The sequence below is a fragment of the Macaca mulatta genome, chromosome X (assembly GCF_049350105.2).
Source record: "Macaca mulatta isolate MMU2019108-1 chromosome X, T2T-MMU8v2.0, whole genome shotgun sequence".
NCBI classification, from domain to species: Eukaryota; Metazoa; Chordata; class Mammalia; order Primates; family Cercopithecidae; genus Macaca; species Macaca mulatta.
Window position 1 is genome coordinate 9,423,416 of NC_133426.1, and position 22,394 is coordinate 9,445,809.

General features: G+C 45.7%; 1 protein-coding gene across 2 annotated transcripts in view; it reads left to right on the plus strand.

Moving 5' to 3' along the window:
- Window positions 1-22,394, plus strand: part of SHROOM2 (shroom family member 2) — a 164,037-nt gene that overhangs the window by 84,194 nt on the left and 57,449 nt on the right. For both annotated transcript variants that reach the window (XM_015126922.3, XM_015126923.3), the window contains exons 2-3: window positions 1,795-1,946; window positions 21,330-21,461. In XM_015126922.3, the coding sequence (XP_014982408.3) occupies window positions 1,795-1,946; window positions 21,330-21,461 (284 nt within the window). The remainder of the gene's footprint in view (window positions 1-1,794; window positions 1,947-21,329; window positions 21,462-22,394) is intronic.

A 22,394-nucleotide genomic window follows, 5' to 3' on the forward strand; every position in this document is an offset into this window, starting at 1 on the left:
GGCATTAGCTTCAGGCTCACTCTTGGAAGTTATTCTCGGGTTAGCCATGCAGCTGGGTAGCAGTGAACTCAAAGCTGTATGCTGATATGCTTGTAACCAGTGATTTCTTCTTACTGGTTTCCTAGCAGTTTTAAAGCTTTTTGGTGTAAAACAGAGTTGGCAAACCATTTTTGGAACAAGCCCAGTAGTAAGTATTTTTGGCTTTGTGGGCCAAGCGACTCAATTCTGCCCTGTAGCAATATGTAAACCAATGGGTGTGGCTGTATTCCAGTAAAACTTTGGGGGGTGGGAGGGGGAAAGAAAGCAGCTGGCTCATTGGCTCACTGGCCAGTGTGCCAGAAAATGGGCAGATTAGCTGGAACGAATTGCTGTTGAGTTCCATTTTACTGTATAGGAAAATCTAGGTTAATAAAAGTTACAGAATATAGGCCGGTCACGGTGGCTCATGCCTCTAATCTCAGCACTCTGGGAGGCCCAGGCGGATGGATCACAAGGTCAAAGGAGTTCGAGACCAGCCTGGCCAATGGGGTGAAACCCTGTCTCTACTAAAAATACAAAAATTAGCTGGGTGTGGTGGCAGGCGCCTGTAATCCCAGCTACTCAGGAGGCTGAGGCAGGAGAATTGCTTGAACTGGGAGGCAGAGATTGCAGTAAGCCGAGATCACACCACTGCACTCCAGCCTGGGTGACAGAGTAAGACTCTGTCTCAAAAAAAAGAAAAAAGGGAAAAAAAGCTATAGAATGGATGGCATTCAGGCTGTTAGGGAGTCAGTCAGTACACATTGGGAGGATACTGTGTTTAGCACTGAGTAGTGAATATCTTAACATACACAGCATGGTATAGTAATCAGATTAGGGCTATGACAAAAAACAGATACGTGTTAGCAAGGATATGGAGGCATTGGAACCTTCATACACTGATGGTGGGAATGTAAAAACGGTACAGCTACTGTAGAAAACAGCCTGGAAGCTCTTCAGGTTGTTAAATGTAGTTATAGGGCCCAGCAATTCCACTTTGTAATAGCCAAAAGTAGACACTGATGAATAGATAAAATGTGGTCTCTCCATACAAGTGAATGTTATTCAGCCATAAAAAGAAATGAAGTACTGCTACGTGCTACAATGTAGGTGAACTTGGAAAGCATCGTGCTAAGTGAGAGAAGCCAGACCCAAGAAGCCACATATTGTATGACTCCATTTATATGAACTGTCTAGGACACGCAAATTCATGGACACAGAAAGTACATTTGTGGTTGCCAGAGGCTGGAGGGATTAGAAGCTGAGTAGTAATGAGCACAAGGTTTCTTTTGGGGTTAGGGGAAATGCCCTAATATTGATGGTCGTGATGGTTGTACAACTCTGAAAATACTAAAAGCCATGCTTTATTTGAGTGAATATATGGTATTTGAATTATATTTCTATAAAGTTGTTACAAAAACAGTCTAGTTCCAGGATTAATGTATGAGAAATAATTAATAAATAATTTAAAATGGTCCAAAATTATTGTCTGGTTAAAGGAAATCTAGAAAATGAATCAGTATCTTCAGGTCCCCTGTTTTCCATTGTGTGTGTTTCCGAGCTTTCCCATTCCCTGGATAAACAGGAGCGTGTCCAGGGAAGGCAGGCCAGGGTGAGGGGTATAGTACATCCCTGATCCCCTGAGTGGTAATAAGGTCAGCCCCCTGGGCCCCATTCCCGCCAAGCTTGAGGTATGTCTGTTGCTTTCCAAGGACCTGCTCTGCCTCAGGAATTGCTGCTCGTGGAAGGCTCATGGAATATGCTTCTCTGTTACAGATTGAAGAGGGCAGTAAAGCCGCGGCGGTCGACAAGTTACTGGCTGGAGATGAGATCGTCGGCATCAATGACATTGGTCTCTCAGGGTTTAGACAGGAAGCGATTTGCCTGGTGAAGGGGTCCCATAAGACCCTGAAACTGGTCGTCAAAAGGTAAGACCTGAGCTTCCTCCCACATTTACCACGACACACAGGAGTGAGTGGAACATCAAAGTGGGAGTCCAGTTGTCCCACCCACATCACTGCAGAGATCTCGATTGGGACATGCACTTAGAGTTATATGTCTCGGCCAAGCATGGGCCCAGCATCAAGTGTCCGAACAGTTCCTAATTTTATTACAACTGATTTTTATAAATGTTAATGTATTAAGTGGATTTGAATACTCGTATCTTTCCTTTGGCAATATGTAGATTATTTTCTTGGCAGGCAGAAAACTCTGCTTATGCTCCCAGTGAGGTGACATGTTGTTGCCTGTCTTGTACACAAGGTGGCAGGCCACTGCGCTTTCTGTTTTCGTGCTAGAAAGAGAGTGACTGTCACGAAGATGCCAGCCGCCAAGGGTTTAGAGCGCTGTGCTGAGGTCTGGAGGGAGCGTCTGGAGGGAGCTGGCCGTCTATTCCTGTACATTACATGTCACTTGGAGCTTGGATGGTTTTAAGAGGTTAGAAAGTGAACTTGGGGACATGATGCTTTTATATACGGGAACTAAAGCAATACTCCTGTGTACCACAAGAATGTTGGTGATATGTCGCTTTCAAAGAGAAATAACTCTCCACCTTGGTTTTATAGTTGGCTTATTAATAGGAAAGTGCTTACACATCCTTTTTGGCAAAATTAGCATGTTCTTTTGAAGGCTGGCTGTAAATTTTAATTAATTGACTCACATTTATTTCCATTTTTAGTACAGACATGAAGATATCTTCCTTTTTTATGAAAAAAAAATTTTTTTCAAGTCTGGCCAAGTGAAGTAGTGTGCGTGGAGAGGAACAAAGAAATCTGTAACTGGTTGTGACTAATTATTTGTAAACACCGCTGCATTCAAACCAGCCAAGACAAATACCTAAAGGCTTTTTTGAAGTGGGGGTGATTGGAGGTACCAAAACAGTATCCAAAGAAAAGGTTCAGAAATGAGGAAGGGCCAGACGTGGTGGCTTATACCTGTAATCCCAGCACTTTGGGAGGCCGAGGCCGGAGGATCACTTGAGCCCAGGAGTTCGATCGAGATCAACCTGGGCAACATAGTGAGACCCCATCTCTCTAAAAAAATTTTTTTTAAATTAGCTGGGCATGATGATGCGTGCCTGTGGTCCCAGTTACTCGAGAGGTTGATATGGGAGGATTCTTTGAGCCTGGGAGGTCGAGGTTACAATGAGCCGTGAGGGTGCCACTGTACTCCATCCTGGGTGACAGAGCGAGACCCTGTCTCAAAAAAAAAAAAAAAAGGAAGGAAAAACATTTTTTGCCTCATGAATTTAGCAAAGTCATTTGTAAGTAGTACATGCCATTCCTGAGCACCCTTTTAACAACTCTTTGTAGATCAGAAAGTAAAATCTCAGAATGGTGGTTTCTGAGCCATTGGGGAGGGTGGGGCATGAGAGGCACCGTGACACTGTGTTATGGTTCCTCTGTGATCACCGTCGTAACCCTCCTATAGCAGCACGTTTGTTCTTAAACGATTCAGTTAACTTAGTGGAATGCTGGTGGTGGTGAGGGAAGCTTGTTCTGCAGAGGTAAGGCGAGGAGTTATAAATTGGCTCCGGGGGCCATCATCCCGCTGCCTGTACTGTCTCGTTCTGGGCTCCCAGAGCCCCCAAAACACTGGGCTGTGCTTGTGGTCTTACTGTCTGTCTTCTCTTCTTCGATGGAGACACCAGCTTAGTTAGTCAGCATAGCTGGCCAACTTTGTATCACCAGGGCATAGCTACGCATAGAAATTCCTAGCATCGGAGTTCTTAAGTCAGAAGGTGTGTGCGTTGTGAATGTTCAGAGACATTTCTGAGTTTCTCAGACCCCTTTTACATCATCTCTAGCATAGGATATTTGTAGTTTGTTTGTTTGTATTCTCTGTGAATGTGATAGGTGAAATATGGTTTTATATTTACATTTGCATTTCCGTAGTTACGAGAGTGAAGTCAGGTATCGTTCCATGTGTTTAGAAGAATGGTAGATGTGATTCTTTTTTTGAGCTAGAAGTACATATTTAGTGATAAAGATGGACAGTCTAATATCTGTTCAAAGGAAAGCCATGCCACAGGAGAACTGGTTGATGGAAGGAGAGAGAGAAGCCTCAGGGCATCTGCTGGTTGGTTTCACTGAGTAGGTACTTAAAAGACTCTTGGGAAAAGGGATTAAACTTTTGCCCTGAAGGATCTCCGGGAGCCACTGTGTAGAATCCCCATTTTGTGTTCTGCAGACCCACTTTCCTTTAAATGAGAGATGTGGACAAAATGATAATGTGGTTTAGATGGAATTTTATTTAAGTAATATGTGTAACGAGATATAAAGCAGCAGAGTTTATTTACAAATTTTTATTTCCAAACACACTTTCAATAACTGTGTTAGGAAAAAAACCCACAAGCTGTTTTTCCTCTGCTCTCACACAACACACAACACGGAAGACTTCTGTGACCAAATGTGCATAGAACTTCTAAGACTCCAGCCACCTTTATGTGGTTTTCCTCATTACAAAAGCACCAATGGGTGCTTTCAAAATTGTTCTTCTTAAAGCCAGAACACATATTCTTCTCTATCTAAATTTAAATCTCTATTTAAATCTCCCCGCCCTCCTCTTTCTCCATTCCTAGGCAACCACTAATCTGCCTTCTGTCTCTATGGATTAGGTAGCATTTTCTAGCATTTTATGTAGAGCTCCAGGATGGAGCGTGTACCCTTACAAGTGGCTAGTTCATGAAAAGAACTCTGCAGGTAGTTCATAGATTGAGACACCAACATATTCATATTCTATATTGCTCTGCTTAAAAGCATGATCAAATGGTAAACTAGCTCGCCCAAGCCTTGTTTGACTTGTTGCAGTTATCTGCCCCCATCTGCAAAAGTGTAATGAGGGAAAGAGGTACATCCATCTCAGTGTAAAGCGCAGGAATCCATGGTTTTTTGAGACAGGTTCCTGCTCTTTTGCCTAGGCTGGAGTGCAGTTGTGCAATCATAGCTCACTGTAGCCTCGAACTCTTGGGCTCAAGCGATCTTCCCAAAGTGCTGGGATTACAGGCATGAGCCATCGCACCTGGCCTCTCCGTGGTTTTTAAAACATCATTTGAATAGTGGTTCATAAACTCCCCTCCCTGTAGTGACAGCTGCTACACGTCTTATTTTGTAGGCTCGTTTTATCTTTGTGTGTGTGGGGACCAGGGGACCAGGTGGCCAGGATAGGATTGCGATGGGCCACTTTCACAAAGTGGTCGCATCTTGTTTCACAGGCATGGGCAACGCGGACCTTGTCGTTGAGAAGCTGGTGCTGGGAAAGCGATGCAGGAGGAGACAGGCGGATCACTATCTCCACAGACAAATGAGGGCCAGAGCTTCCTCTTGCCCAGCGTGGGGGGAGCTGGAGACAAAGAGCATGTAACAGTCAGCCCTACCAAGTGCACGTATGTTCTTCTTTGTGAGGCCCAGGTGGCATCCACGGCCCGAGATGTCAGGGGAGGGGTGCTGACCGATACTCAGATCTATCGGTTAGGTCAGGAGGAGAGGATGAGGCTGGCAGTTTTGTTTTTCTCTTTCTTCCCAGGTGGTTTGTTGTTCCGTCTCTACTTGGCTGGGGAAGTGCTCCTTGTAGGAAAGTTCAGGGCAGACGTGTAGCCTTTTTGTGTGTGTGTGTGTGTGTGCGTGCGCGCGTGCGCACGTGTGCGTGTGTTTCCAGTTTTTTTCTTCTGCACTGTTTTCCTGGGCGCCCAGGCCCACCCCTGGAGAGTCCTGAGCAGGTCTTGAATAGATCTGGGCTGTGGAATTTTCACACAGAGCCACAGGCCATTTCACTGGGCATTTGCAGCAGGTCTACCACTTGCTGGCCTTATGCACAAGTTCTTGGGAAGGTTAAGGCCAGAAACTGGGTGGCCCTTTGGCATTTTCCTCATTAACTTAACCCAGTTGGGTTAGCACAAAAAGGAGGTCTGCCTGACGCCCTCAGGCTGCTCCGGAGGAGAGGGAGCAGAGTTGGGAGGGTGGGGAAGGACTGAGAAGGGGACAGCGGCTCCTCGCTTAGCTGGGCTCATCCTGTCCACTCGGTGCCAGGGACCGTGGCTGTTGCCTGTTGCTGTCTTCTCTCTGAAATCTGCATTAACAGCTCTGGGGAGAGAGTCGTCCATTTTTCTCCTTTCAGAGGCAAATGGCTGTTAAGTTCAGCTTCTAAAAAGTACCTATAATTTCAAACACCCTAGGGAAAATTTCTTTTAAATATCACATCATAAATTATTTTCTAAAGCTTTCAATTACCCTTTTGGCTTTTCCCCCAAATATGCATTATAATGTTAGTTTTGTTTACAGCAAAATCCGCCTGCCACCTTGTCATGGAACCCACTCTGGGCAGTTTCTCTTGAACGGTCATGTGTTGCGAGTCATTTTGTAGGGGCCAAATCGTGGATAGAGTTGATTCATGTCACTTCCTGCCTCTTCGCTGGCAGCCCTAAACCCTCTTGTGAATCTAATTACATCCACTAAGCTTGCATTCAGGAGCCGCTTAGCCGCAGAGGGGAGGTTTTTTCCAGCAGGCTGTAAGGGTTTGCGAGACCATGTGGTGTGGTCCTGCATTTGAAGAGAAGGGGCTGGATGTCGAGGGACAGCACTCTTGTTTGCTAGGAGCTAATTTCTTACAACATGTGTCCCCTCTTCGGCGTTGCTAAGGTGCCCTGACTGCTGCTCCAAGCCCATGTTGTGCTGTGTCCCCCTCTGCTGCTGGCTCCTTGGAGCTGTCCTGGAGCAGGTGGCCCTGCAGCCCCAAGGTTGATTAGCACAGATGTTCCGGGAGCTGCTACTCACAACGTGGCAGCAGTAAGGGGCCGCCTAAGACGTCAGCAGGTTTACATCCCCACCCCACTCCCCCAGCACCCCACCCCCTCCAGAGCTACTCCTGAGGCAGAAATGGTGTGTGGTCAGACGGAGGGCATGCTCCTTAGTGGGGACACTGGAGGACGTCAGGTGAAACCCATGCCTTCGAGGCTGTCTGATGTCTTTGTCTGTGATTCAGGAGTGGGTATTTCTATCCTGTGAACATTTGGGGGCTAATGGCTGTTTGCTACTCTGCTTATTTTCTTGTTAAAACAAAGGAGACCCTGACTTGTTTAGGCTATTTTCCATTATGGTTTTTATTTCATTTATTTTGAGTGAAGGAAAGAAGGGAGAGAGGGAGGGAGGGAGGATGGGAGGAAGGAAGGATGACATCTCACTCTGTTGCCCGTGCTGGAGTGCAGTGACTACTGACAGGCATAGTCATAGCTCGCTGCAGCCTCAAACTTCTGGGCGCAAGTGATCCTCTTGCCTCAGCCTACTGAGTAGCTGGGACTACAGGTGCATGTCACCATGCCCAGCTTACTGTTTTTGTTTTTTTAATTTAATTTTATTTTTTCTATCGTTTTGTGACAGAGTCTCATTCTTTTGCCCAGGCTGGAGTGCAGTGGCACGATCTCGGCTCACTGCAACCTTTGCCTCCCGGGTTCAAATGATTCTCGTGCTTCAGCCTCCCCAGTAGCTGGTACTACAGGCGTGTGCCACCACACCTGGCTAATTTTTGTATTTTTAGTAGGGATGGGGTTTCGCCATGTTGGCCAGGCTGGTCTTGAACTCCTGGCCTCAAGGGATCTGCCCCACTTGGCCTGCCAAAGTGCTGGGATTACAGGCGTCAGCCACCGCACCTGGCCAGCTTATTGTTTTTATTAAGTAAAATCAGGAGAAGAAAAACCACATAGATCAAATTGTTTTATTTTGGGGAAAGTTACTTCTATTGGGGTTTTGCCTTAGTGTGTGGTTTAGGTAATTTAATCAGATGAATCAATGTTTGCAAATAGTGATGGTTGTTAATATAGTAAGACTTACAGAGAATGTTTAGCTTACTTTTGTGTTTATTTGGGGTCTCTGGAGGACCTGTATGTGCTGTGCAGTGGGATCCACACTACAGGTTAAGGTTATTTTGAGGTTCAAGGAATTGAGAAGTTAGCATCAGCATTAGCAATGAAGTTTAAATGACTTTTTTTTTTTTTTTATGGGTTCTGCAAATGGCGTAGGCTTTTATTTTTAAAAATGGAGCAGCTCTAATGAGATCCACCAAATTGAAAGCCCTGAGCTTTAGGAGAAAAGGTTGATGTACACTGGTTGAATTCCCAGTTTGCTATTGGCTTGGAAAGAAGAGTGTTCTGGTGAAATTTTGAGAGCAGACCCTGGGAATGTCCTCCCTTGAGACTTGAGGGCGCAGGGATCTGGGAACAGGTCTTCGTGTCTGTCGTCTGGGAGGTAGTGTCCTGCGAGAGGCAGCAGCCCAGCAGACACCAAGGGCCCCTGGGCTCACATGCTGACCTCTTAGTGGGCTTGGCAGGGCAGGAGGCCCACATGTAGCTTCTGTCCAGTGTGCCACTTGCCCTTGCAGTCACCCCTGAAGGACAGGTAGATGAAGCCTTTGCAGGTTGAGATGCCCCCAGAGGCTCTGTCCGTCCCACACTGAGCACACTGAGCGGGTCCCCTCTCTGTCCATCCCATCCTTGGCTGTGGCAGCACTGGCACGCTGTGGCATGCTCTGCTCTGCACTGGCCGCTTTGTCCAGATGGAGACAAACACCGCTTTCAGTGTGTTGCCAAGGGGCAAGGAGAGGTGATATTGGCAGAGCCATGAGCGATGGTTGCCCGGCAGGTCATAAAGGTGGAGTAAATGTCGCCTCTTCTTAGAACTGTCGCCTCAAGCCCGGTTACCACTCATACCCCTTGTTTCCAAGGTGGGAGAGTCTGGGGGAAGAAATGAAGTACCTGACACAGCCTTGGCCCTTTCTACAAAGTGAGGGGCATACTTTGTCTGTAACAATAGCCTTTTGTTTGTTTGTTTGTTTTTTATACTTTAAGTTCTAGGGTACATGTGCCCAACATGCAGGTTTGTTACATATGTATACATGTGCCATGTTGGTGTGCTGCAGCCATTAACTTGCCATTTACATTCGGTATATCTCCTAATGCTGTCCCTCCCCCGTCCCCTCACCCCACAACAGGCCCCGGTGTGTGATGTTCCCCCTTCCTGTGTCCAAGTGTTCTCATTGTTCAATTCCCACCTATGAGTGAGAACATGTGGTGTTTGGTTTTCTGTTCTTGTGATAGTTTGCTGAGAATGATGGTTTCCAGCTGCATCCATGTCCCTACAAAGGACATAAACTCTTCCTTTTTTATGGCCGCATAGTATTCCATGGTGTATATGTGCCACATTTTCTTAATCCAGTCTGTCATGGATGGACATTTGGGTTGGTTCCAAGTCTTTGCTATTGTGAATAATGCCACAATAAACATACATGTGCATGTGTCTTTATAGCAGCATGACTTATAATCCTTTGGGTATATCCCCAGTAATGGGATTGCTGGGTCAAATGGTATTTCCAGTTCTAGATCCTTGAGGAATCGCCACACTGTCTTCCACAATGGTTGAACTAGTTTACAGTCCCACCAACAGTATAAAAGTGTTCCTATTTCTCCACAACCTCTCCAGCACCTGTTGTTTCCTGACTTTTTAATGATTGCCATTCTAACTGGTGTGAGATGGTATCTCATTGTGGTTTTGATTTGCATTTCTTTGATGGCGAGTGATGATGAGCATTTTTTCATGTGTCTGTTGGCTGCATAAATGTCTTCTTTTGAGAAGTGTCTGTTCATATCCTTTGCCCACGTTTTGATGGGGTTGTTTGTTTTTTTCTTGTAAATTTGTTTGAGTTCTTTGTAGGTTCTGGATATTAGCCCTTTGTCAGATGAGTAGATTGCAAAAATGTTCTCCTATTCTGTAGGTTGCCTGTTCACTCTGATGGTAGTTTCTTTTGCTGTGCAGAAGCTCTTTAGTTTAATTAGATCCCATTTGTCAATTTTGGCTTTTGTTGCCATTGCTTTTGGTGTTTTAGACATGAAGTCCTTGCCCATGCCTATGTCCTGAATGGTATTGCCTAGGTTTTCTTCTAGGGTTTTTATGGTTTTAGGTCTAACGTTTAAGTCTCTCAATGTTTCTGCTTTCTACTTATGGCTAGCCAGTTTTCCCAGCACCATTTATTAAATAGGGAATCCTTTCCCCATTTCTTGTTTTTGTCAGGTTTGTCAAGGATCAGATGGTTGTAGATGTATGGTATTATTTCTGAGGGCTCTGTTCTGTTCCATTGGTCTATATCTCTGTTTTGGTACCAGTACCATGCTGTTTTGGTTACTGTAGCCTTGTAGTATAGTTTGAAGTCAGGTAGCGTGATGCCTCCAGCTTTGTTCTTTTGGCTTAGGATTGTCTTGGCAATGCAGGCTCTTTTTTGGTTCCATATGAACTTTAAAGTAGTTTTTTCCAATTCTGTGAAGAAAGTCATTGATAGCTTAATGGGGATGACATTGAATCTATAAATTACCTTGGGCAGTATGGCCATTTTCACAATATTGATTCTTCCTATCCATGAGCATAGAATGTTCTTCCATTTGTTTGTGTCCTCTCTTATTTCCTTGAGCAGTTGCTGGTAGTTCTCCTTGAAGAGGTCCTTCACATCCCTTGTAAGTTGGATTCCTAGGTATTTTATTCTCTTTGAAGCAATTGTGAATGGGAGTTCACTCATGATTTGGCTCTCTGTTTGTCTGTTATTGGTGTATAAGAATGCTTGTGATTTTTGCACATTGATTTTGTATCCTGAGACTTTGCTGAAGTTGCTTATCAGCTTAAGGAGATTTTGGAAAAGGTGTTTTTTTTGTTGTTGTTGTTGTTAAAAGCCTGGTTTTTTTTTTGTTGTTGTTGTTTGTTTGTTTTAACGTCACTTGCTAATTTGTTCACACAAAGAAAATGCTCCATAATGAAAACAACTTCATCCCATGTCTCCCTCCCACCCAGACAGACACATTCATATCCCTCCTGTCCCCAACTGCAAGATGCATTCCTACGTCTTGGCTATCTTTTAGAACCAAACCCTCATAAAAACCATTTAGAATAGTTGCCTGATAACTTGGTTTTATTGCTAAAGAAAGCCTGTTTGTGGCAGTTAAGAGTCCAAAGGCGTTTTGAATGGAATGTAGTGGCGTGTTTAAGGAGAGGGCTCAGAAGGATTTGCTGAATGGTAGTCATGACAGCATTGGTGGGGTTGTGAAATGGGCTGATTAAATAACTCAAGTAGTTCCGGTGTCCAGACCATGTTTTAGTAAGGTAGCCAGTGTCATGGACAGGGCAGGTGGCAACAGTTCTTTGCACCACGGAGGGTGGTTGTACCATTTACTCTGCTGGTTGTGGGTGTGCTTGCCTTTAATAATAGGGAAAGCAAGGTCATTGGTCTGCAGCTGTAGTAAATGACAAAAAAGAGGAAGGAATCAGATCTTTCTTCCGTGATTTCACTACTTTGATTTGCCAACTATGACGTGGTTTATTAGATGTAAAGACACAGAGGAAAGTTCTCTGGCTCAATGCCCTTGCAAAGAAAAGGATGCCTCCCACCCTCTTGGTGAGATGATAAGTGATCAAATAAGAGAAGATTTTTTTCAGCCACTTGGCACATGTCAATCACATGCGAGTGGACGTCTGGCTTACCATAGTGACCACACATGCAGTGGTATTTAATAGTTCTCTGAATGTGTGTAGGATCTGTAAAAGGTTTGGAATAAAAGCACACGCTTCCTTTGGAGAAATGTTATTTAGTTGTAATAGCATTTCACTACTGCCACATTCAGTTCACCTATGGTGGTAGTGCCTGTAACTTTTTATTCGGAGGAATTCGTGGACCTTCCTCTCCCTGCGTCTTCGATTTTGCCACTGAGTTTCATCTCTTTTCATGGTCCAGGCTCAACGTTTCTTTGCTGCACTGCGACTCAAGTCTCTTTTATTGGTTACTTTCCCTAAACTTCATCTCTCTTCTCTATACCTTGGTTTTTGTTTTTCTGTGAAGAATATCTTCTTAACTCTTCTAGTACCGTGGGTAACCATGGGCTCTGGGAAGGGAATTTGAGGATGAATTGAGTAAAAATACAGTAAATTATTATGGGCTTTATGTAATGAGCAGAACTCCAGAAAGGGCGAGGTGGGGATATTGTTTGCTGAGATCTTCTAGTGGGCAGAATTCCAGAAAGGGCTAGGGGAGATTATTTCCTGAAATCTCTTTCCTTTGCATCTATTTACGTGGCTAGAACGCTTTATACATAGGATAGCATTTAGAGGACAGCAGTCTTGCAATCTCTTGTTGCTTTTTTTTTTTTTTGGTAAGGCTTTTGCCATGTGTATACTGATATGTTGACTCAACAGGTTAAACATTTTGTGTCTTTATTCTTATATCCGTGGTGTTCATCCTTAAGGCTGTATAAAATGAGTCATATTAATGACTGCACACTTGAATATGCTGAGTTTCTTTGCCAACAGATTCACTCTGTTGAAACATGGCCAGGAAATTGTGTGGGTGCCCTTTTTAAAACATCAAGCTGAATGAAATGATGATTTGACACTTGGGGCATATATGGTTAAACACAAGTGGTTTGGATAGTGGGACAGAGATCGTCTTTTTTTTTTTTTTCCCCCTGTCTTTCCAACAGTAATGGGTTTGTAGAAATGAAGATTACAAAGGTTAATGGGAAAAACAAGTCATTCGGGTCTGCTCCACTCCTCTGTTCTGTGCTGCTCGGTTCTGCCTGTGGCTTCTGTGGCATTCCTCCGCAGTCTTTTCTGCCATAGGACTCAGGTTGAACACCAGAGGTTGAGGCCAGAGGTGGGGCACGCTCTTGCTAGGGGTGAGGCAGGCAGGCTGGCTGGGTGGAGAGCAATTCTGGGGCTCTCACCCCACGTGAATGCTGCTGCTGGGCCCTGACGTTTGCTTACAATGCAGCTCTGATGTCTCAGTTTCAGCTACTTAGGTCATTTGGGAATTTTTATCTTGCCTCAGTTCTCTTCATGTTTAAAAGCAGGAACTACTTGCCTCTTATCTCCTAGGACCATAGACTTTATCAGGCATGATGTCACCATTCACGCAGGCATTGCCGGCACCACTGCCCGGGAAAAGACACTGCATATAAATCTTCCCACAGTGCCTTTGGGAGGTGACTTTTCTTACAGAAAATACATGCAGAGTTAACCATTTCTAGAATGCTCTGGTGTATTTGTATACATTCATGTGATGTATGTGAGAAGCACTCCCACCACGTGGTTGAAATCATTCCTTTAGGTCCCGCTTTCCAGGAGCTTGCAGCGGAGTGGGCTGAACGGCTCTCACAAGTGCAGACTCAGAGAGGAAGGAAGGGTGGAAGTCGATCCAGGAAAGTCTTTGCTGAGGACAGGCCAGTGGAGCCATCCTTTGCAGCTGAGGCAGTTTTGAGAGGCAGATATAAACGTCTGCCAGGTGCTCCAAAGCTGGAAGCCATAGCTGGAAGTTCTAGTGAGAACAGTAGAGGGGGAGGCTTGGGAGAAGGAGGTGGAAACACAGAATGGGGCCAGCACACAGCAGCTCACACAGAGCTGCTCAGGTGGTGCAGACACTCCTGGCCCACTGCAGCCCAGACTTCCTAGGTCTTGGGGAACTGAGAATTTGCTTTATCTGCCAAGACCCCAGATACTATAGACGCTGCCAGCCCAGGGAGCATGCTCTGAGAACCCCTGGACTAGACCACAGAGAACCTAGGAGCATGGACTTCCTTCTGTGGAAACTGGGAGCAGCTGATGGTTCTAGAGTGAGGGCAAGACCTGGCCAGAGCTGTGTTGCATGCAGGGAGACTGGGAGAGGAAGAAGCCTTCCAGAGGATTGGCAGGAAAAGGAAGGAAGCAGAGTCAGAACTGGGTTTCATTTGATGTTTGCAGAGAGGTGGTTTTTGTTTAAAGGATTAGCAGAGTGTGGGCAACTGCCAGGTAAATTCCCCTCTCCCCAGACCCTGGGGTCTGACATCAGGAAGCTTGTCACAGTCCCTGAGGCCCCCAGAGTGTTTCCAGGGCTTCCCTTCCTGGCCCGGTATCTGCAAGGCCTTTCCAACTACGGACTCTTCTTTCAAACCCTGCTCTTCCTTATCTCCAAGAAGCCCTTAGAAACCATTATTTATCTGTTTTCCCACAAAACCTTTGTCAGCTCCCAGTGTAGGACAGAAGCCCCCCACCTATGCAATACCACCACCACCACCCCTGTTCCCCCATCGCAATTTGCAGGCAGGGAGACCAGGTGGGCCTATATTTCAGACCATAGGCTCCCAGCAGGCCAAGGCGCCTCCCTTCCCAGACCCTGCCTTGGCCTCCAGCCAGTGTTCTCACTGTGCGCTTAGTTAGCTGGGGGCACGAAACACAAACTATTTGTCTTGGGAGGTGGTGCTTCTTTGCTTTCTTCTAAAAGGTTAGGAAAATAACCCAACACTCGTGATCTTTCTTTCTTTCTTTCTTTCTTTCTTTCTTTCTTTCTTTCTTTCTTTCTTTCTTTCTTTCTTTCTTTCTTTCTTTTTCTTTCTTTCTTTCTTTCTTTCTTTCTTTCTTTCTTTCTTTCTTTCTTTCTTTCTTTCGTGTGAGGGAAGGGAAGGAATTCTGCTCTTTGTGAATAATAAAGATTTCCTTGAAACAGTTCTTGGAATAATTCCTTTTAAAAATAAAACAGGATATTTGATATCTAATCTGTTGTTCTTTCTTTTTTTAGAGATGGAGTCTTGCTCTGTCACCCAGGCAGAAGAACAGTGGTGCAATAATAGCTCACTGCAGCCTTGAACTCCTGGGCTCAAGCATACAGCTGTTGTTCTTAATGTTCAATGACATCCTAGCATTTTTTTATATTTGTGATCTAAACCCTGTCCTTAAAAAAAAAAAGAAAAGAAAAGAAAACACCACCCAAAACACTACCTAGCATATAAAATTACTCTAAAAAATTGAAGTAAGTTTCAATTAAGTTTGGTATACAATCTGTGGGAAGGGATTTCAGGGCAACCCACCATTAGAATGAATAGTTCCATCTGGAGTACCAGAAAACTTGGTATTGTCAATACCATGGTGTTTTGTTATATGAAAGGAATAGTATGCATTGACTGAAGATTATGTTTTGGAAGAATGATAATGGCCTGGGCCAGGTGTGGTGGCTCATGCCTGTAATCCCAGCACTTTGGGAGTCCGAGGTGGGAGGATTGCTTGAGCACAGGAGTTCAAGACCAGCCTGGGTGACATGATGAGACCTCATCTCTTTAAAAAATTTTTAAATTAAATAAATAAAATTTTAAATGATAATGGCTTGGGAGAATGATCACAAAACCAGGCAGACTGGGGAAAGAAAGGCACTCTTCAAGTCTGCAGGATGAAAGGGAATGCACAGAAACATGTGTGTCCTGGTCCTGCACATGAGACCCACAGTTCTAGGGACAAGGTGATTTAAAACGTTTAAAGAGTGTGTGGCTTGTGCAGGAGGAAACACCACAGCCTTCCATCTACTCAAGTCCTTCTGGGAGCCCTTGAAACTCAGCCAGAGGGACCGTGAGTGTAGGCGGGCTCTAGGTGGCGCCAGAGCTCTCTATCCCCAACTCCACGGGTCTGTGGTTGAGCGACCAGCATGTAGGGGCTGAAGGTCCCCCCCCATCATCTCCTTATCAACACCAATCCAGCCGTTTCAGAGGTGCCAACAAACAGAAACCAGTCTGACCCTGGCTTGATCCCCAAATACTTTCATTATGCATCAGGAAATTCAGAGGACTTGGGGAAAAAAGCATATATATTTTAGTAAATTTTCACTGTCCACAGTAACCAAGATATCTTCAGTTAAAGCAGAAAGAGTATAACTCTTTTCACTGTGTGTCTTCATTTGTTTATTAAAAAAAAAAAAATCCCTAGGCCAGGTACAGGGGCTCATGCCTGTAATCCCAGCACTTTGAAAGGCTGAGGCAGGCAGATTTCTTGAGCTCAGGAGTGTGAGGCCAGCCTGGGCAACATAACGAGACCCCATCTCTCATTGTACAAAAAGTTAGCTGGGTGTGGTGGTGTGTGTCTGTGGTCCCAGCTGCTCAAGAGGCTGAGGTGGGAGGATCACTTGAGCCCAGGAGGTCGAGACTGCAGTAAGCCATGATTGCGTCACTGTACTCCAGCCTGGGTGGCAGAGGGAGAGCCTGTCAAAACAAAACAAACGAACAAAAAACAAAACAAAAAAAGCCACAATTCGTATAAGAACTGCTGACTGTGTCATATATGAGAACACATATATCTGTATATTATCTTTTTAAAAAGGAGCTTCTGGGTTTGTTTTCATTTTTTCACTGCCTCATACAGCATTGCTCATTCTCTTCAGACAGTTTGAAAGGTGTAAACCAGGTAAGATGCATTTTATGAAGGCATGGAAGTCTCACTTCCATGCCAGGTTCCCTGCCTGCCTCCGACAACTCCCACCCAAGCTGCCTTCTGCACATGCATTGCCGTCCATGGGAAGCCCTCTTCCGTGCCATCAGCCTCCCTGGCTGTGATGCCCCTGTTCGGACTCTCCTATCTTCCTCTTTCCCTGGCCTGCATTTTGACCTCAACCCTGTGTCTTTTTGTCCCCGCCGATGGACACATCCACAGGGATGTCCCATAGCTATGGGAGATGCACAATATACACTTTGGGTTTTTGTTGTTGTTGATAATTAGGGTGAAATGCACACAAAATTTACCATCCTAACCATTGTGATGTTCAGTAGTGTTAAGTGTATTCACGTCATACAACCAATCTCCAGAAACTCGTTTCATCTTGCAAAACAGGCTCTATATGCATTAAACAGCAACTTCTCAGTCTCCCCTCCCCCACCCCTGGCAACCACCATTCTACTTTCTGCATTCATAATTTTGACAAATCAGGTACCTCATATAAGTTGAATCATGCAGTATTTGTCCTTTTGTAACTGGCTACTGTCACGTAGCATACCGTCCCCAAGGTTCTTCCATGTTGTAGCATATGTCAAAATTTCCATTTTATTGCCAAGTAATGTTCCATTTTATGGATAGACCACATTTTGTTTGTGCATTATTCCACCCATGGAACAGTATACGTTTTGACTAAATGTCCAGCTGTTAAAGTCTGTATTAGATACAAGCTGAATATCATCATTACAGAATAAACTTCTAAGGTAAAAGAGTAAATCTGGAATGATATTATTATTACAATTTTGTTTTAAAACATAACATTCAGATTTCAACAGAATGACATTTTGGTCCAGGAACGGGATTGTTCAGCCTTCTCAGCTGCTAGAAGGCTTCTGTGGTCACTGCCTTATTCATTTGCAACACTAAATTAATTTTTATTTTAGCCTGAGGCCAGTGGAAGGTTGAGATGTGTTTTGGGTTTTTTGGCTAACTGCTGGTTTAGGTTAATGTTACCACCAAGCTGCTGTCTCCTGAATGTAACTGACCAAGCTAAAGGGCTAATTTCTCTTCATACTTGGATTTAAGGAATCGGTGCATGGGGATGATTCATTTTCTTTGAAACAGTTCTGCAAACTGAAGCTTTGTGTACATGGGGAGGAAGATACCTCCTGGATATTTTCAGAAGCAGATTTAAGGCTGAGCATAGTGGTGCATGCCTGTAATCTCAGTGCTTTCGGAGGCTGAGGCAGGAGAGTTGCTTGAGGCCAGGAGTTTGAGACCAGCCTGGGCAACATAGCAAGACCCCATCTCTATAAAAAATTAAAAATAAAAATTATTATATTTTTAAAAGCAGATTTAAGATGATTACTCTCCATTTTGATCTTCTTTGCTGCCTGAAAAGTTGCCCCAAAATTAGTGGTGTCAAATAGAATTTCTAGTCATAAAATTGAGCACAAAGCAATTGACCTATACGGAGGTACTCAGAAGCATGCTATGTGTTAGGGCTGGCTATTTCAAGATTTAAAAATATGCTCTAGAAAATCTCCAAAAGGTAGTTATCTGCACATTATGAAAGTGTTGGGGAGGGAGGCGGTGTAAACAGTCACTGTGCTAGGGTCACGGGCAGCAGACAGTCGCAGGCGGGTAGCAGCGTCCCTGCCATGCAGATGAGATGGGGTTACTATATCTCTAAGGCAGTGCTCCAGCTGCAGGGCTGCAGATGTTCCGTATCTGTGCTGCCCATGCAGTAGCCACTACCCACATGTGGTCATTGAGCACTCGCAATGTGGCCAGAATGACCAAGGAGCTGAACTTTGGATTTTGTCACTTTGAATAAATTAACCACTTGTGAATAAGGATAAGTGACTTCCCTCTTCCCTCATGACTCGTCAGTGGCTACACCCGGGATTGATGTGCGTCTGTCCAGGGCCAAAGCTAGGAATAGAGGCAGGGCACAGCTGGGACTCACTCTCTCCCTTACCCCATGACAGGGGCCTTCCGCGGGGTTGGCTTGGCCTTGGTTCTGGCTGCCAACTGGGTTCCTCAGTCTTTTTCCATGTCGCCTCTGCAGGGGCCATATGTGCAAATGACTTCCTTCTCTCCTGTGTCTGGTGCGTAGGCCAGGAGGTTGGGCGACAGCTGGGGCTGCCTGGTGTTGCTTTCCACACGGCCTTTCCGCGTGGCTCACTTGGGCTTCCTCATGCCACGGCATCACAAGGTCACTGGATTTCTCATAATCTATCGTGTGTGTGTGTGTGTGTGTGTGTGTGTGTGTGTGTGTATTTTTTTTTTTTTTTACTTATTATTTTTTAAGACAGAGTCTCGCTCTGTTGCCCAGGCTGGAGTGCAGTGGCATGATCTTGGCTCACTGCAACCTCTGCCTCCCGAGTTCATGCCATTCTCCTGCCTCAGCCTCCCAAGTAGCTGGGACTACAGGCGCCCGCCACCACACCCGGCTAATTTTTTGTATTTTTATTAGAGATGGGGTTTCACTGTGTTAGCCAGGATGGTCTCGATCTCCGACCTCGTGATCCACCTGCCTCAGCCTCCCAAAGTGCTGGGATTACAGGCGTGAGACACCACGCCTGGCCTACACATATATATATTTTTAAGAGACAGGGTCTTATTCTGTCACCTAGGCTGGAATGCAGTAGTGCAAACACGGCTCACTACAGCCTCAACCTCCTGGGCTCCGTGGTAGCTGCAACCACAGGCATGTGCCACCACGCCTGGCTGATGTTTTTATTTTTGTGCAGAGATGGGGTCTTGCTATGCTGCCCAGGCTGATCTCAAACTCCTGCCCGAAAGCAGTCCTCCCACAGCAGCCTCTCAAAGTCCTGGGATTACAGGTGTGAGCCACAGCACCCAGTCATTTGCATGTATACTTTGTGAGAACAAAATCTGCTGCTAATATTCTTATATGTGCTTTCTAATGATAGTTTATCTGGGAGAACTTTTATTGTACCCATGGAGAACTGCTGACCCTCTAAACCAGCTAGTAGCCCAGTTATTCCCATAGCAGGGTTGAACTAGTGTCATCTTGAGTGTCAGACGTTTTCTTTTCCTAGCCTTCTCTTTTTCTCCCCTTTCCTCCAGTTTCAGTCAGTCTAGTTTATTTTCTTCATTAATTAACTATAAAGGAAGATGAAAGAAGTTATGGATGTCATAGCACAGAGAAAGCCAGCTGAAAATGAAATTCACATGGCCAGAACCTTCCTTACGAGGATTTTGAGAAATTCCATGAGGTACAGTCTGGGTTTTACAATTGCTTTCCTTCCATGGGGTGCTGAATTTGTCTTTTATACTTTCTCTTTGGTTCCTGGGAAACTATCATAAAGTCAGCATGTTCCACATTTTGCCACCCATATACTTTTCCTCGTTAAAATGATCTGAGTCATCGAAAGGTTTGTGTTATACATGCTTTTCAGTTTTATTTTGTAAGATGTTCTTTATTGCATAATATTCTTTAATGTTTTTGCCTGCTGGGAAAAACGTCTGATCTCCACAAAGTATTTAAAGAGGCCCACTTGAGCTTGTTCTCCATTCTTGATTGGGCTATCAGCTGTCAGTTCTGTCCCAAATTAGAGAAAAGTAAAGCTGGCTTCCTACCATGAGGCTGGAGAAGTGAGTGCGGAAGGATCTCCTGCCCGGCAGTGTTCCCCTGGAGGCCCTATTGCATTACCGACATCCATCGGGATTTCTAACCAGACACACCTCATCACATCTGGGCAGATGTGGCCAAGACACTAAGAAGACACACATGGGATGGTGGGGACTGTGGCGGGGGAGCCCAGGAAAGCCCCTCTGTGTTCAGGAGCCCTGGCTGAAGGGACTCTAGCCTTTTGGTGCGGGTTGTCATGACTCCCTGGGGGGATCTTTGGTTGGCTAAGAGAGTCAGGGTAAGATGCAGCTACTAGTCTTAGTCAACCAGAAGGTGGCTGTCTTTACTTTGTTACCTAGGTAAACAGACACAGATAAGCTGTCTGAACTCTGTGTGACCCGACTGCCTAGGGGACTCATTTACCTTTTCTCCAGCGAAAGACAGGGGGTTCTCTGTGTGTTCATGTTGGGGCGGGCAGAGGGCAAAATTTGTGTACTCGTTTATTTAGAATAAATGTTCTTTATTTTTACATTTCTGAGATTTTAAATTGGCAAGTTAACCATATTTATGGAGGAACACATTTTAGAGATAAGGGCCGGCCGGGTCTACAGTGGCCCACACCTGTAATCCCAGTACCTTGGGAGGCCAAGATGAGTGGATCACTTGAGGTCAGGAGTTCAAGACCAGCCTGGCCAACATGGTGAAACCTGGTCTCTACTAAAAATACAGAAATTAGCTGGGCGTGGTGGTGAGCGCCTGTAATCCCAGCTACTTGGGAGGCTAAGGCAGGAGAAACACTTGAACCTGGGAGGCCCAGGTTGCAGTGATCCATTGCACTCCAGCCTGGGCGACAAAGTGAGACTCCATCTCAAAAATAAAGATAAGGGCTGCTGCACATCTGGAGCCTGTGATTCCCACTCTGGTTAGGGCAAATGGGTAGTGAGCAAAAATCTAAAAAGAAGGTGTGGGTTTGGATTAAGTGTGCAACCCCTGAACATGGTGCCATGCGCCTGCCTGAGTTGCTGTGACCAGTGTCAGTCTCTGCACTGTTTGGCACAAGCGTGCGCGCTGTGCACATTCCCTGAACCCCCTGCACTGTTTGACTTGAGCACACACACGCTGCGTGCAGTCCCCGAGCCCCCTGCACTGTTTGGCATGAGTACACGTGCGCTGTGTGCGGTCCTCGAGCCCCTTGCACTGTTTGGCACGAGAGCGCATGCGCTGTGTGCGGTCCTCAACCCCCTGCACTGTTCGTTTGGCACAAGCGCACGTGCTGTGTGCGGTCCTGAGCCCCCTGCACTGTTTGGCACAAGCACACGTGCGCTGTGTGCAGTCCTCAAGCCCCCTGCACTGTTTGGCATGAGCGTGTGCCCTGTGTGCGGTCCCTGAGCCCCCTGCACTGTTTGGCACGAGGGTAAGCGCTGTGTGCAGTCCCTGACCCCCGCCTCCCCTGCGTTCTTTTCTAGGAGGAGCGAGCTGGGCTGGAGGCCTCACTCCTGGCATGCCACCAAGTTCTCTGACAGCCACCCTGAGCTAGCGGCCTCCCCGTTCCCCTCCGCCAGCAGCTGTCCTTCCTGGTCTGGCCGACACCATGCGAGGTAGGCACCCATTCCCGTCCAGGACGCCAGGTTTGTTCAGCCTTCTACAGGGAGCACACTCCTGACTGCAGAATTATTTTGATGTTTCTGATGAGACTGGGCCACTGACACATAATCACAGTTGGAGTGCTCTGAATTTTTGACTGAACCGGCAAGCATGTGACACAAAATGAAATGGCAAGACAAGGCGTGAGCAAGAAGGGGAGCATAGGACTTGGGTTTCGGCCAAGCTCCTTTGGGATTGACCAGGTGGGATGCCAGGCGGTAGGGTTCTGAGCCGGTGGGATGGCGTTGACGGCACCCCTCTCCTTTCCAGGGTTTTACACACGGACTGGAAGGCAGGAGATCTATATGGGGCGGCAGGTGTATCTTGTAAAAGCTCCCAAGAGGTTCTGTTAAGCTTTGGTAGCCTCTCCTCAACCCTCTTGGCGTTAGTGGCAGTATCCTCACTAGTCTCCTGTTAAGAGGATGGCGGTAACAGCAGATAGTCTGGTTTTGGTGTGCGTGTGTGGATGTCTCCCTGCTTATGTGAGTGTGTGTGTGTGTATCTGTGTGTGTTTATGGGTGTGAGTGTGTGTGTGGGGTGTGAGTGTGCATGTGTATTTCTACATGTTTGTGTGTCCTTGTATGTGTATGAGTGTTCATGTGTCCATCTGTATGTGTTCATGTGTGCCTGTATGTGTGCGTGTGCATCTATTTGCTTGTATGTGCATGTGTGTGCACGTGTATATGTATATGTGAGTGTGTGAGTATGAGTGAGCATGTCTGGTGTGTGTGTGTGTGTGTGTGTGTTCAGGTATGTGCGTATGTCTGGAGCTAATGTAACCACCCAGTTTTTGGCTATTAATAAATACTGGTCTTGGCTGGGCGCAATGGTTCATGCTGGTAATCCCAACACTTTGGAAAGCTAAGGTGGGAAGATTGCTTGAGTTC